Below are 13,127 nucleotides of genomic sequence, written 5' to 3'. Positions count from 1 at the left end.
GGAATTGGATTCGCAATAAGGTGAAGGGGTTGGGTTCTCGCTCTTTGAATGGAAAACCGATGCGTGCATTCACTCCTTGTAGGGACGTGGGAGGCTGCTGTCATAGTTTTTTGAAACGCACCGTTTCAATTACATTAGGAAAAAAAAACAGAACTTAAAAGAAAAAAAAAAAGACGCACCCACCCACTTTTTCCCTTTCTCCTTTCACTTTACCCTCCATTCGACAGCATCTTCATCTTTTTTTTTTTGATGGGAAATGCAACTTCATTAGATGATAACTGAAAATACATCTGCTAAAAGCGCAGCTTGAATTTGAGAAGGGAAATTATCCCACCAACAATGGCTAGGATACTTTGCCCCAATTGAAGCTAGAATATGAGCTACTTTATTGGCATCCCTCTTTACATGTTGAAACTTAAAAACAGAAAATTGTGTTGCAAGCATCCGACAATCTTGTAGAATTGGTTCCAGCTCTGCCCTTCCCTGGCCACTATTAAAGTTATTGACCACATTCAAAGCATCAGATTCAAAGATTATAGTGTCCAACTCCAAAGCCTGAGCACCAAAGAACCTTCATCTTCTATCCTCTTCTTCATCAATTACTTTTTCTTCACCAAAGAACCACACTAATACCCACCATAAACTACAAATATTTGAAGAAGAAGCTTGATGGTTCACGTAGGAAGCTTTTGGGTTAGTTTTGGGTGCTAGGGATTTTGCTCTAAGAGAGGAAAAGAGTACCCACCCAGTGAAGAGTACTCACTTGAGCTCAATGAGGTATATTCACAACCCAAAATTTCAAAGAATTGTATTCTAGTCTATGTTAGTTTTGGGTAAATTAATTTTAGGGATTTGAGCTCACAATTAGGGATTTCATGGTTGCTTTTGGATAATAGATATCTAATTAAATTAAGTTCCTAAAGAGTTGAAATCTGTTGTTGGTGTTCAGATTTGCCGACCACGGACTCATCCGGACATCTTGAAGTTGTTGGGAGCGCTTCTCTTGATCCTTCATAGTTGTGAGTGGTTTATGACCATTGTGGCATATTTTTAATTACTCTATGTTTATGGTTTTGACTATTTTATTATAACTTGAAGTATCTATTTATTTAAAATTGGGGGAAACATCCTTTCATTCACATGACTATCTTTTATTGAGTTATTCAAGGTTATGTAATGAAATAAATGAATTTGAGAATGATTGTAGTTTGTTTTAAGTTATGAAGTTACAAACTTTATGTATTGAATCATGTTGGGTTGGGAATGACATCTTGATGAGCTTTGATAATTATTGAGAGCATTCATATTTGAAACTTTGATATGAGATTGCTTATGATTTTGAAAAGATGATTGTGGGAATACATGTTAGAACCCCGTAGCCGTTAACGGAGGTAACGACCTAGGTGCACCTAGTTATTTGATTCCGGGTGGAGAGGGCTATCCGTTAGATGGAGCCGCCAGTGCACGGAAAGGGCTATCAACGAGATGTAGCTTCCCCCGATGAGATTGATGAGATATGACATGATTCTGGGTGGAGAGGGCTATCCGTTAGATGGAGCCGCCTCTTGGATAAGATAATCCTTTTGAGGAAAGGGCTATCAACGAGATGTAGCTTCCCCCGATGACACGATGTGACTTGAGAAAGGAAAGGGCTATCCGTTAGATGGAGCCGCCCCTAGGGGAAAGGCCACCCCGTAGGAGGAAAGGGCTATCAACGAGATGGAGCCGCCTTATGACTATGGTTCTCTCATGTGTATTTCCTATTGTATTTGGATTATCGGATTTTGAGTGATTTTATAAATTGAAAATGCTTTAACCGCATTATGATTCTTTAAGTTTTCTCTATGTCAAAGTGACAGTGATTTGAGTTAGTAAAGCATGAAGCTTTTACCATGCCATATATGTTTTATGAAAGTGATTTGAGCTACTTGACTTGAATCAAATGTCATATTTATCCTGAGTTTTAAAGAGAAAAATCGTGCCTATGATGTTCCCCTTCTAGTTCATGGTGGTTTATAGGCCCTCACTAAGTCTTTGTGACTTACCCCCTCCTTATTTCCATTTCAGATTCACAGGTAGCTGAGTAGGAGGTTGTTTCAGTTGCAGCTTGTACAGTTACTTCTTTTTGGTAGGCCTCCTACGGTTGGTGGTCGTGTTGATGTCTTTTGTTGATCTTTTTGGTATTCTGCAGCTATAGGGAATATGTAATAGTCATTTTTTGTAAGTGTAAAAGTTCTACGATGTATTTGATGATGTGACTTCTTGGAAAATGGATATGTGTATATTTGGATCTCTGGCTGAATGATATACCTCTCTAGCAGGTCTTGTTATTTTGTAAAAATGTAGAAATACAAAGGAAACTCTGTCCAATTATCGTTTGAGCTTCGTAAGCATGTTTCTTTCTTTATATGAGGTATTGCGGAAACGAATCATGTGAAAGCAGGCTTGCTAGGCTATGGTAATAGCTTATGCGCCGGTTACGACTTAGGTTTGGTTCGTGAATTGGAGCTTGTTGACTTGGGAAATGGTAATGAAGTAAAGCCTAAGGCACAATACACTTTGAATGCAGCCCAAAAGAAAGCGGTGTGTGAATGGATATCACAACTAAAACTCCCAGATGGTTATGCTTCAAATATTCGAAAGTGTGTGGACTTGAGAACGAAAAAGTTATTGGGGATGAAGAGTCATGATTGTCATATTTTCATGGAACGTTTGCTTCCCACAGCATTTAGCTCATTGCCAGAGCATATTTGGAATCCTTTGGTGGAGTTGAGTCAATTCTTTAGAGATTTTTGCTCAACAAAAATAGAGCTTGATCACTTGAAACAAATGGAAAAAAATATCCCAATCATATTGTGCAAGTTAGAACGTATATTTCCCCCAGGTTTTTTTGACTCAATGGAGCATTTACCAATTCACTTAGCATGGGAAGCGAAAATGGGTGGGCCTGTGCAATATCGTTGGATGTACCCATTTGAAAGGTATAAATTATTATCTATCACAATATACTTTGAAAATTTTCATAACTTGTTTTCTAAAAACTCACATAACTTTGTTGTTAAGGTTCCTTCATTCCTTGAAAGAAAAAGTTGGAAATAGAGCACGTCCAGAAGGTAGTATTTATGAAGCTTATATTGTACAAGAGACAACAACATTTGCTTCATATTATTTTGAGTCTCATGTGCACACAAGAAGAAATAGAGCACCAAGAAATGATGATGGTTTTGAAGACCAATTATTTCAACCTTTATCCCTTTTCAATCAACCTGGTCGGGCAGCGGGAAAGAAGAGACATAGATTCATTGAACGAAAAGAAAAGGATGCAGCTCATTTGTGTGTAATTTTAAATTGTGAAGAAGTTGAACCATATCAAGCGTAAGTCAAAATAAATCATAGTCTATTCATTATATCCAATATTTTATACATATAATGAAGACATATGGTTGAACTTGCAGTTTATATGTGGAAAGCTTACGAGCTGCTAGGCCAAACATTAGTGACATTGATGTTGATCGTTGTATTGATAATGATTTTCCACAATGGTTCAAAGATCATTTAAGTATTTGTTGATTCCAAAGTAATTGTGTTGAGATCATAAATGAACCTAAAGTTACTTTTTACTGAATAGGTGCATCAATCAAGCAATGAAACTCACAGTCAGTTTATCAATGACATTGCTTGGGGACCATTGGCTACAGTTCACACATGGCCTATCTATTTTGTCAATGGATTTAAGTTTCACACAACACCATGGAGTGAAGGAAAAACTACTTCTAATAATGGTGTTTGTGTTAGAGGAGCTGATTCCGGACAATGTGAAAATGATTACTATGGCACACTTGATGAAATTGTAGAATTGGAGTATCCAGGGGAACCAATTAAGAGAGTTGTGTTGTTCAAGTGCACATGGTTTGATCCAACCCCTAATGTCGGAACAAGAGTACATAAGCGCTTTGGAATTATTGAAGTTCATTCACAAAGGCGTTATCCAAAATATGAACCATTTGTCATTGCTCAAAAGGCAACTCAAGTGTATTACACACCATATCCTGAAAGACGACGTGATAATTCAAATTGGTGGGTTGTTATCAAGACAAAAGCAAGAAGCATTGTTGAGGAAAGCGGTTATGAAAGAAGCCCAGCACATGCTTACCAAGAAAATGAGAATGCTGGGGTGCTACCAGTCATACACGAAATTGAAGAAATTAATAACTTGCGAGACGATGATAATGATTATGAAGAAAAAGATGAAATACTCATGGATGAAAGAGATGAAAATGAAGAAGCTGAAGAAGACTTTGATGATAGCGATTCAACTCGTGAAGAAGTTCCAGAAGACTATGTTGAATCTGATGATGATTGGCTAGACTAGTTGTTTTTATTTCTTTCTTTTATTTCATAAATTGAACGTCTTTTAGTTTTTTTATGAATTCTTATTATATGTAGTATCGTATCTTTGTTGAATGGTATGTTATTGCATACATATATTTACAAACATGACATGGTTAAACAATTTATATTGTTATTTTAGATGTCTGGTACTAGTCGACCTAGAGGACGACCTCTTGGTTCTGGAGGTAAAAGTAAAAGTAGGGTTACATCTGATCATTCAAGTTTACAACAAAGGAATGTTACTCAATATATGACTCAGTCACCTTCGAATACATCAGCTCCATCATCTAGTAATGCACAGGGTCCTATCAATACTTCACCCATGCCATCTCCTACTGTAGAAAGGACGCCGACTCCAGAGTATCATCAGCAACCACCAAATGATGAGTCTGAGACTGTACCACTTACACAAGTTGGTAATGATCATACCAACCAACCCCAAGAAACAATTCCATTTGCAGATCCCACCTTACCCGGTCCTCATAACACACATCTACCATGGGGCAAGGATCCTTCAGATAACAAAGTTTGGACGTATCCTCTACGTTAGTAAGTGAAGTTATTTAATTGTAAAGTTATTAAGCTTAACATGCTTTCATACTTGATTTTTTTAATATATTTCATCTTCTCTGATGATAATGCTACTAAAGACATATCAAAGGCAATTAAGTCTGTGTTTGATGGCCCTTACAACAATTGGAAACATTGCAACGATGAAATCAAACTATTGTGGTTTAATGAGTGGGCGGTAATTTGAATATGTTACTTGTTATATTGTAGTGTATACTATTATAATTGAAAATTGTTGTTAAATTTATGTTTTTATTGTAATTTAACAATTTCAGAAAAAATACAAATGGATTGGTGAACATGAATCAACTATCAAGGCTATGTGGGAATCCAAGGCAAAAGATTTGCTCAGAAAGATAATGGCAAGAGCATGTGAAAATATTTCATCAAGACCTTCATGGATTCCTGATAATGTGTGGCTTTTGTTGCTTGCTATATGGGAAGATGAGGATTATCAAACATTACGATGTGTGGCATCTGCAAATCGTCATTCAGATACTGGTGGTTCATTACATACTCAAGGATCTATGAATCAATTTAAGCATGAACTTGAATTGGTGAGTTATATTCTTAATAGTTCTTTCATGAACCTTCATGGATTCCTGATTCTGTTAGATTTATTATCATATATTTGACTTCTTTGTGAATTGATAGAGGTCTTGATGTTACCATTATATGCAACATTAATAGTGTCCAAGTAGTACCTTTGATTTTTTAAGACTGTGGAGTACTAATATGTAGCAAGCACTTAGAGTCATAAGTAGATTTATATATAATTCTTGAAAGCTTAGGTTTAAGTGTATATATTTATGTGCTCTTTATTTTTGGACGTCGTGTATTTAGTTTGTGACATGAATTTTGATTAATGCTTTGCAACGAGTAGGATGTCCAATTTTATAACTGATTTTTATGTGATTGAGCTTATTTGCTAGTTATTATAATGGACTACACTGTTTTACTGCTTGTGTTGAATTTTTTGGTGAACAGACTCATAATGATATTGAAATTGAAACCTTGTTTTTTTGCATTTGAACATTGTTTTTAATATTTTTAACATATGTCTATATGTTTAAACAAGTACAGGCTAAGAGCTTGGGAAGAATGCCAAATAAGGGTGAAATATTCCAAAAGTGTCATCTTAGGAAGGGGACACAGACTTTTGTTGATAAAAGATCAAGTGATTCTTATGTAAGTACTACTGCATTTATAATGTAAGCGTTATCTAATTCAAGCATATCAATTGATTCTATATTAAGGAATCTTTCATTTTCGTCAGGACAACTATCTAAATCTTTGTTCACAAGCCGAGTCTCAATCACAAGCCGGTGATGGTGAGAGTTCTAGTCAACCAAAACCAATTGATTATGATGCCCTTATGATTGAAGCAGTTGGGGGAAGAAATGCAAAGGGATTGGTATATGGACTTAGTTTGGATGGAAGGATGCGTGCTAAAGCATTAACTTCCAAATCACAATATGCTAACTATAGTGATATTGTCCGAGGTATGAGTGCTGAGGTTGAGGAAAAACTAAAACAGAAGATTACAGAGCAGCAACAAACAATTGATAATATAAGTGCTACCATTGCTCGACAAAATAAAATGATAGCTCTCTTTGCAAGACATGCAAACATTGATTTGGATGCAATGGATTTGGATGAAGATAATCCTCATGATGTTCCAGGAAGTGATGCTTCAAATAACAATATGAGTGATGAATAAATTTAATGGCTGGATGGATACATTTTAGTATAAATCATGGTTGTTTATGTTTTGACGGAACCTCTATGTTTTTCATCTTTGAGATACTTAATTATACTTATAACAGGATAATTATGTTTAAGTTTGGATATATTTATGGATGAAATTGTTTGAATATGATTGTTGTTTTATAGTTTGTTTTTATTTTAAAAATTTATAATATTTATTATAAATAAACAGAAAAGAGTAATAAATACATTAATCTCAAATGAGATATTCTGTCCCAAAATTTTACATTTGCGACAGAACTATTTCGTCCCAACTATTGCCGTGAAAATTGTTTCAAATCGTCACAATGTAGTGACAGAATATATCCGTCACAACATTTGGGACGGACTTTATTATTTTGATTTCCGTCGTAACAATTATTAGTATTTCTGTAACCAACGCCGTCGCAAAATTTGGGACGAATTGTGTTAGTTCTAATTCCATCACAATAAAAATCACTATTTCCGTCATCAACTCCGTCCCAAAATTAATATTTTAAAAAACATCAATAATTATATTCCGTCTCAAACTTGGGACGGAGTAATAGGATCCGTCCCAAAAAGTTTATTTCTTCCGTCGCCAATTCCATCACGCATTAATTAATTAAATGAATACAATTTAATATATTCTGTCCTTAATTCCGTCCCAAACGCGCGACGGAATAATAAATTCCGTCCCAACAGCTTTGCGACGAGCGAAATCGCGACAAAATATTTTAGACGCACATTCCGTCCCAAATTTATTTAAGGACGGAAATTTCAACTGTTGTGCGACAGATTTGTCCGTCCCAAAACAGTGTTTTTGTAGTAACTAAACTTCGTTATAATTCCTTTAAATGCAAGGAGGCATTATCAACAATAAGGAAGCTACGTATCGAACGTGGCCCAAATTTTAGTGTCAGCAGAGTACGCTCAGTACGCTCATCAAGATGTGGGGTCTTCCTCAATAAACATGTCCACCATGGCACCACTTTCTTTGTGTGAAGAACTCATATGTGAAATATCACCGCTGGACAGGCGCTGGTTGCCATAAAGATTTGTGTTAAGATGTTTTTTACCCCAAATGATCTTGAAGAAGATATTAAGCAGGCAGAAGGCTTCTTTACAGAGATCACTCAGCAATTAGAAGACAAAAATCTTGAGAAGAATTCCGATTGGTACCGTAACAAGATAGCTGAAACAAGGACGTTAAGTGACAAATGTGAACCAACATTTTCTCTCCAATCTCAAGATGTGGGATCTTTCTCAAAGACACTACTTTCATTACATGAAGAACTCCGTTGTGAAATAAGGTCGTTGGTTAGATTCAGATGCGCTGACCTGATGATACTGGACCACGAAGATATGCTGAATGATGAATTCAAGACAGAACTTGAAGAAGATATAAATGAAGTGGAGAAATTCTTAACAGAAATCAACTTGCAATTAGAAGGAAAAGTTCATGACAAGAATTCCCATTGGTACAATAAGAAGATAGAAGAAACAAGAGCGTTAATTGCCAAACGTTTTTCAGCATTTCCCCTTCTACCTCAAGATGTGGGATATATAAAGGGGGCTTGCCAGATTTTTCTCAGTTTTAGAGGAGAAGATACTAGATACAACTTTACTGGTTATTTGTATCATGCTTTGCGTCAAGCTGGATTCCAGGTCTTCATGGATGATCGAGAGTTGCATAGAGGGGAGCTTGTTGCACAAGTTCTCAAGAATGCAATTGAAAACACAAAACTTTCGATTATTGTTTTCTCTGAAAACTTTGCAGACTCCACCTGGTGTCTCGATGAAGTTGTTCAGATTCTTGATTGCAAGCAGAGGAATGATATACTAGTTTGGCCAATTTTTTATAAAGTGGAGCCTTCGGACGTGAGGCATCAGAGAAACAGCTACGAGAAGGCCATAGTCAAACAGCAAGCAAGATTTGGAAAAGATTCTGATATAGTGAACAATTGGAAGTTAGCTTTGACTCAAGCTTGCAGTTTGAATGCTTTCCATTACAAGGAAAATAGTGGGTACGTGAAATGCTTATTAATTTCAATTACTTTTATTTAATTTATTAATGATATGATAAATTACCTTGTTTTAGTCTTGAAACGTTAAAAATGAATTTTGGTATGCTAATTATCATTTTATATGTGACTTTGTTAACAATGAATTTTGCCATGCATTGTTGTATTTTGTGTTGTTCGTACATCAAGTTCTGTTTTAAGTTGCAATGCAATTTTATATTTTGTGAGACATACTATTTTTATGAACATAACTTATTAATCAAGCATGATTTTATGGTATCTTGTTCTATGAAAAAATTGTGCACATAAGTGAATTGAAAGGCTCTGTATGCACTTTTTGTAGGTACGAATATGAGTTTATTCAAGGTATCCTAGAAGATGTCATCAAGAATAAAGATCGCTTGTAAGCATGGATAGAGATCCTAGAAGGATGATTTCACCTTTGCAATATTGCACAAGAGAATAGAAAACAGTTACGGGCTCAGAAATGGACTGTGACACTCTGCCTAGCTATAAGTCTCTACTTGCAGTGTTTTTTTTTCTTGCATTCTTCATTTCAATCACTAGGGTATATGGATTGTTTAACATAAAATCCGGTTTAACATAAAATCCGGTTTGTTAATTATCATTGTAAATGTTGACAAACATTGATATTATGTATTGTTAAAACTTTGCTTTTAGTTTCAGACTAGTTTTGTATTTGTTTGGAAATTTGTTGTGAAGATGAATTTTATAGATCATATTATTTTTATTAAAGTTCTAATAGAAAGAAAAAGATAATGGTGTGTGTAGAGTTAAAGGCTTTGTACTTTTGCAAGTAGAATATGAATCTATCCAAATGATTGTACAAAAAGCCTATAATATTCAAATTTGCTAATTAAGTATGGATAATTGGATATGAAGTATGTGAAAGACTTCCATTAGTTTGTCTTATGACGAGTGTTCCACGAGACAACTAGACCTAGTCGGCAATCAAGTTCAGCACAGTTTAAAAGTGGTTTCTGGTTTATAAGGGTGTGTTTGGACTTCGGATTGAAGTTTGCAAATTTGAGTTTAGTTAAAAAAAATAGGATTTGGATACTTTTGAGACAAACTGAACTTTATTTGGATGATACTAATGAAGAGCACTTTTAGTGAAACTAATGGAAAGAGGGTACCAATTTACTGAAAATAGCATTTACGTACATAAATAATATTGAAATAGAAGTGTTTTAAGTTAACAGAAATACAAACACGAATTTGTTCTATGGTGACCCTAAGGTCAACTTTAACATATGGTAAGCTGGCTTCATGTTAATAACATGGGCTTCAGAGTTGACTTCAGGCTGGTTCTTGAAAGTCTATAAAACTTAATTGAAAATTTGCAAACCACTTTATAAAACTTGGTAAGATGGTTCAGTTATATAAAATAATATCTTCAGCTTTCAATGTATTTATTTCCTCCATCTTTTATATTTTGCTGAGATGTGTTTTTAAGTTCAGCATCTTGTTTTCCAAAGTTAAGGATGCTTCCTGTCAATTATTGAAGGTATGGGAAGCTCCTAGAAAATAGTACCTTCATTACTATTACTCATTATATATTTTTAGAATATTTTTTGAACCAGATAACCTCTTCGATCTAAGCAGTTCCTAGAAATATATTATATTGTCTGAAACTCTGCATATGGATTATGAAGTTTGGTTTGATCTTTGACTTGCTAACTGCATGTCATTCCATTTCCAGGAAAGAGTAGAGGGACCTCCATCTTTTAAGCCTGCAGCATCTTCGAGTGAGTCAAAATTTCATTCCTTACAGGTCTTTAATTTCATATCTTTTTCACATCAAACATTTCTTCTTTTTTTGGTTAGAGATCTTCCTTTGTTTCTATGATTCTAATCTAATGACCTCAGCATGCTTTCTTTCCTTTTCTACTGATACAGAGGAAATAGATCAGTTTACTGAAGCTATATAGATGAAACATAATTAATATGATCATTTTAAGTGTCATGCATTTTCTCTGCTTTGTTCCATTTCTGGTTAACATTCTAGATCAAACATGTTAACTCAAGGCATGATTGCATTGGATTTCCATGGAAATTCACTTTTTTCATCTTGTCTCACTTCATTTTGATTTGTAGAATTGTAGCATGAGTAACAAATAACAATATAATATAGAGATGTGTTTAGATAAGTGCTGAATTGATTATATTCCTGTTTGCCTTTGCTTAAATGATTACAGGCACTAGCTAGCTAGAGAAAGGTTGTAACATCAATTTCAGATGGAGAAACCAGAAGGTGAAATTCCATTGCAAGCCACATTTGATCTTGAAAAGAGGTGGCTGATTGCTACACGAAACAACGTCCGGAAAAGAGCTGAAGCAGCCTATAAAACAGAAAAGGCCAATGATGCTGTTTGGGAGTGGCTAAATGATGCAGAGAAACTCATACAAGAGATCAATATTGCAACAAGGGATACTAGTAAGCAGCACGGTGAAATGATAAACAAGATAAAGATGTTGAAGGATGAGTGTAAACTTGAGAGATTCTTCAGCCCTATTCCAGATTTAGGGTACTTCTCTTCTGAAAGTCTAGTGTGTTTCAAGTCTACAGAAAAGGCTTCACATGAACTTTTGGAGGCACTAAAATCTGATAGCATCTATGTTATTGCATTGTATGGGGATAAAGGCTCTGGTAAAACAGAACTAGTGAAAGCAGTGGGTGAGAAAGCCAAGTATCTAAAGTTTTTTGATGCAATCATATTTGCCACTGTGTCACAAAATCCACTTAGGAAGATTCAAGAACAAATTGCACAATCCTTGAATGTGAAATTTGACAAACACAGTGAACTTGGAAGAGCAAGAAAAATATACTCCACATTATCAGAAAGTAAGGATCAAATTCTTGTGATCTTGGATGATGTTAAGGAAAAGCTGGACCCTGAGGACATAGGCATTCCATGTCAAAGTAACCAGTGCAAGGTCCTTTTAACCACGCGTCACAAACAAGAGTGTGCTTCGAATTGTCAAAGGGTGATTCCTCTACGTCCCTTGTTGGAAGAAGAAGCTTGGGGGTTGCTCGCCGGACATTCAGGCATAGATGATGACTCCCCATACAAGTTAACCCTTGCGGCATCTGAAATTGTTGGAGCTTGTAAAATGTTTCCTGGTTTAATTAAAGATATAGGACCTTCCCTAAAAAATAAACCCATTGAGGAGTGGGATGCAACAGTATCTAGTCTGAGAAATTCAAAGGCGCGCTACCAGATTTTCATCAGCTTTAGAGGAGAAGATACGCGCGAGTCTTTTACCGGTTTTCTATATGAGGCTCTATGCCGGGAAGGATTCAAGACCTTCTTAGATGATGGAGGATTGAAGGGCGGGGACCAGATTTCTGAAACACTTGTTGAAGCAATTGAAGATTCGAGGCTTTCGATCGTTGTTTTCTCCGAAAATTATGCAGAATCTCGTTGGTGCCTAGAGGAACTTGTTACTATAGTTGAATGTAAGAAATATAAGAAGCAACTTGTTTGGCCAATCTTTTACAAAGTGTCTCGGTCAGATGTGAGGCTTCAGAAGAATAGTTATGGAAAAGCCATGGCTAAACATGAAGAAAGATTTCAAAAGGACCCTGAGAAGGTGCAAAAATGGAGATCAGTGTTATCTGAAGTTGCCAAATTAAAGACTGGAATGCAATACAGCACCGGGTACATAGTATCTTTTTTATATACTTTTATTCAAGCTTAATTTTGATATGTTTTTTTGTGAAATATATTCTGAATAATGGAAAGTAAATTATTATTGTGTATATATAAACTAATTAAAAGGCCATTTATTTTTGCAGATATGAATACAAGTTTATTGAAAGGATTGTGGAAGCTGCCAATAATGTTAGAAATCGCTTGTATATACGAAGTATGGGCATGGACTAGAAGAAAGACATCAATTTCTGAGTTGTGGTTTTATCAGATGCTGCTGTCTTGGAAATGAATCATTGTTGTAATGTGCATGTTAAAGTACTAGTTTTGTATGTGTGTCATGTTCATAAATTGACTTTCTTATATCAAAACTTCACATGATATCTTTGGGTGAAATTGTTGTATAGTGTTATAAATTTTGATAACACTCCACTGACCACTCATGTTCTTGAAATAACAGCATTTTCAAGTTAGTTATATATATATATATATATATATATATATATATATATAAAAAAAACAGGGGCCTGTTTACTCATAAATTAGTTGGAGGACAATATTCCTTTAGAACATGTTCATTTAACTATGTCTGATTTTAGAACCCCAAGCGTATAGATCAGCTAGCACGAGATTGTTCTAGCTTAAGCAGAGATCTCGAGGAGTTTGAGTCCCTGTGGATGCAAACGCGTTGAATACGTGATAGGGAGAACTTTGTTGTATGTAATGCTCCTGCCCGGTTCAA

At 35.3% G+C, this 13,127-nt stretch overlaps 3 protein-coding genes and 1 long non-coding RNA gene across 7 annotated transcripts; all 4 read left to right on the top strand.

The window, feature by feature from the left end:
• Positions 1-453: 453 nt before the first annotated feature.
• On the top strand, positions 454-2,373 carry LOC130731531 (uncharacterized). The gene is made up of 3 exons (XR_009016717.1): positions 454-777; positions 950-1,019; positions 2,068-2,373. It is a non-coding gene; the product is annotated as an uncharacterized LOC130731531 (long non-coding RNA).
• A 2,158-nt stretch (positions 2,374-4,531) lies between these two features.
• Positions 4,532-6,682, top strand: LOC130733005 (uncharacterized). Its single transcript, XM_057585040.1, has 5 exons — positions 4,532-4,937; positions 5,043-5,140; positions 5,238-5,519; positions 6,046-6,150; positions 6,239-6,682. Exons 1-5 carry the CDS (start codon positions 4,532-4,534, stop codon positions 6,680-6,682), a joined length of 1,335 nt encoding a protein of 444 aa, XP_057441023.1.
• Positions 6,683-7,755: 1,073 nt separating this feature from the next.
• Positions 7,756-9,375, top strand: LOC130732944 (disease resistance protein RPV1-like). Its single transcript, XM_057584968.1, has 2 exons — positions 7,756-8,714; positions 9,055-9,375. The coding sequence occupies exons 1-2, from the start codon at positions 7,756-7,758 to the stop codon at positions 9,116-9,118; spliced, it is 1,023 nt and encodes a 340-aa protein (XP_057440951.1). The 3' UTR covers positions 9,119-9,375.
• A 743-nt stretch (positions 9,376-10,118) lies between these two features.
• LOC130733140 (uncharacterized) lies at positions 10,119-12,781 on the top strand. 4 transcript variants are annotated; one of them, XM_057585233.1, is made up of 4 exons: positions 10,119-10,239; positions 10,435-10,506; positions 10,931-12,394; positions 12,532-12,781. In XM_057585233.1, the coding sequence occupies exons 3-4, from the start codon at positions 10,971-10,973 to the stop codon at positions 12,617-12,619; spliced, it is 1,512 nt and encodes a 503-aa protein (XP_057441216.1). In that variant the 5' UTR covers positions 10,119-10,239; positions 10,435-10,506; positions 10,931-10,970; the 3' UTR covers positions 12,620-12,781. The 4 variants fall into 4 exon arrangements, with proteins under 4 accessions (XP_057441216.1, XP_057441214.1, XP_057441213.1 ...); XM_057585231.1 differs by having other exon boundaries at positions 10,121-10,239; positions 10,435-10,480; XM_057585230.1 differs by lacking the exon at positions 10,119-10,239 and having other exon boundaries at positions 10,259-10,480.
• The last annotated feature ends 346 nt before the right edge of the window (positions 12,782-13,127 follow it).

This window comes from Lotus japonicus, chromosome 1 (genome assembly GCF_012489685.1).
Source record: "Lotus japonicus ecotype B-129 chromosome 1, LjGifu_v1.2".
NCBI lineage: Eukaryota > Viridiplantae > Streptophyta > Magnoliopsida > Fabales > Fabaceae > Lotus > Lotus japonicus.
Note: the sequence above shows the minus strand (reverse complement) of the source record. Positions and strands in the feature narration are given on the sequence as shown.

Bases quoted from the DNA above. Each gene is read 5' to 3' on its own strand.
- LOC130733005 (XM_057585040.1), top strand. From the start codon at position 4,532: ATGTCTGGTACTAGTCGACCTAGAGGACGACCTCTTGGTTCTGGAGGT. The intron at 4,938-5,042 runs GTTAGTAAGTGA...ATGCTACTAAAG, and splicing joins AGTTTGGACGTATCCTCTAC to ACATATCAAAGGCAATTAAG. The intron at 5,141-5,237 runs GTAATTTGAATA...TAACAATTTCAG, and splicing joins TGTGGTTTAATGAGTGGGCG to AAAAAATACAAATGGATTGG.
- LOC130733140 (XM_057585233.1), top strand. From the start codon at position 10,971: ATGGAGAAACCAGAAGGTGAAATTCCATTGCAAGCCACATTTGATCTT. The intron at 12,395-12,531 runs GTACATAGTATC...TTATTTTTGCAG, and splicing joins GGAATGCAATACAGCACCGG to ATATGAATACAAGTTTATTG.
- LOC130732944 (XM_057584968.1), top strand. From the start codon at position 7,756: ATGTTTTTTACCCCAAATGATCTTGAAGAAGATATTAAGCAGGCAGAA. The intron at 8,715-9,054 runs GTACGTGAAATG...CACTTTTTGTAG, and splicing joins CATTACAAGGAAAATAGTGG to GTACGAATATGAGTTTATTC.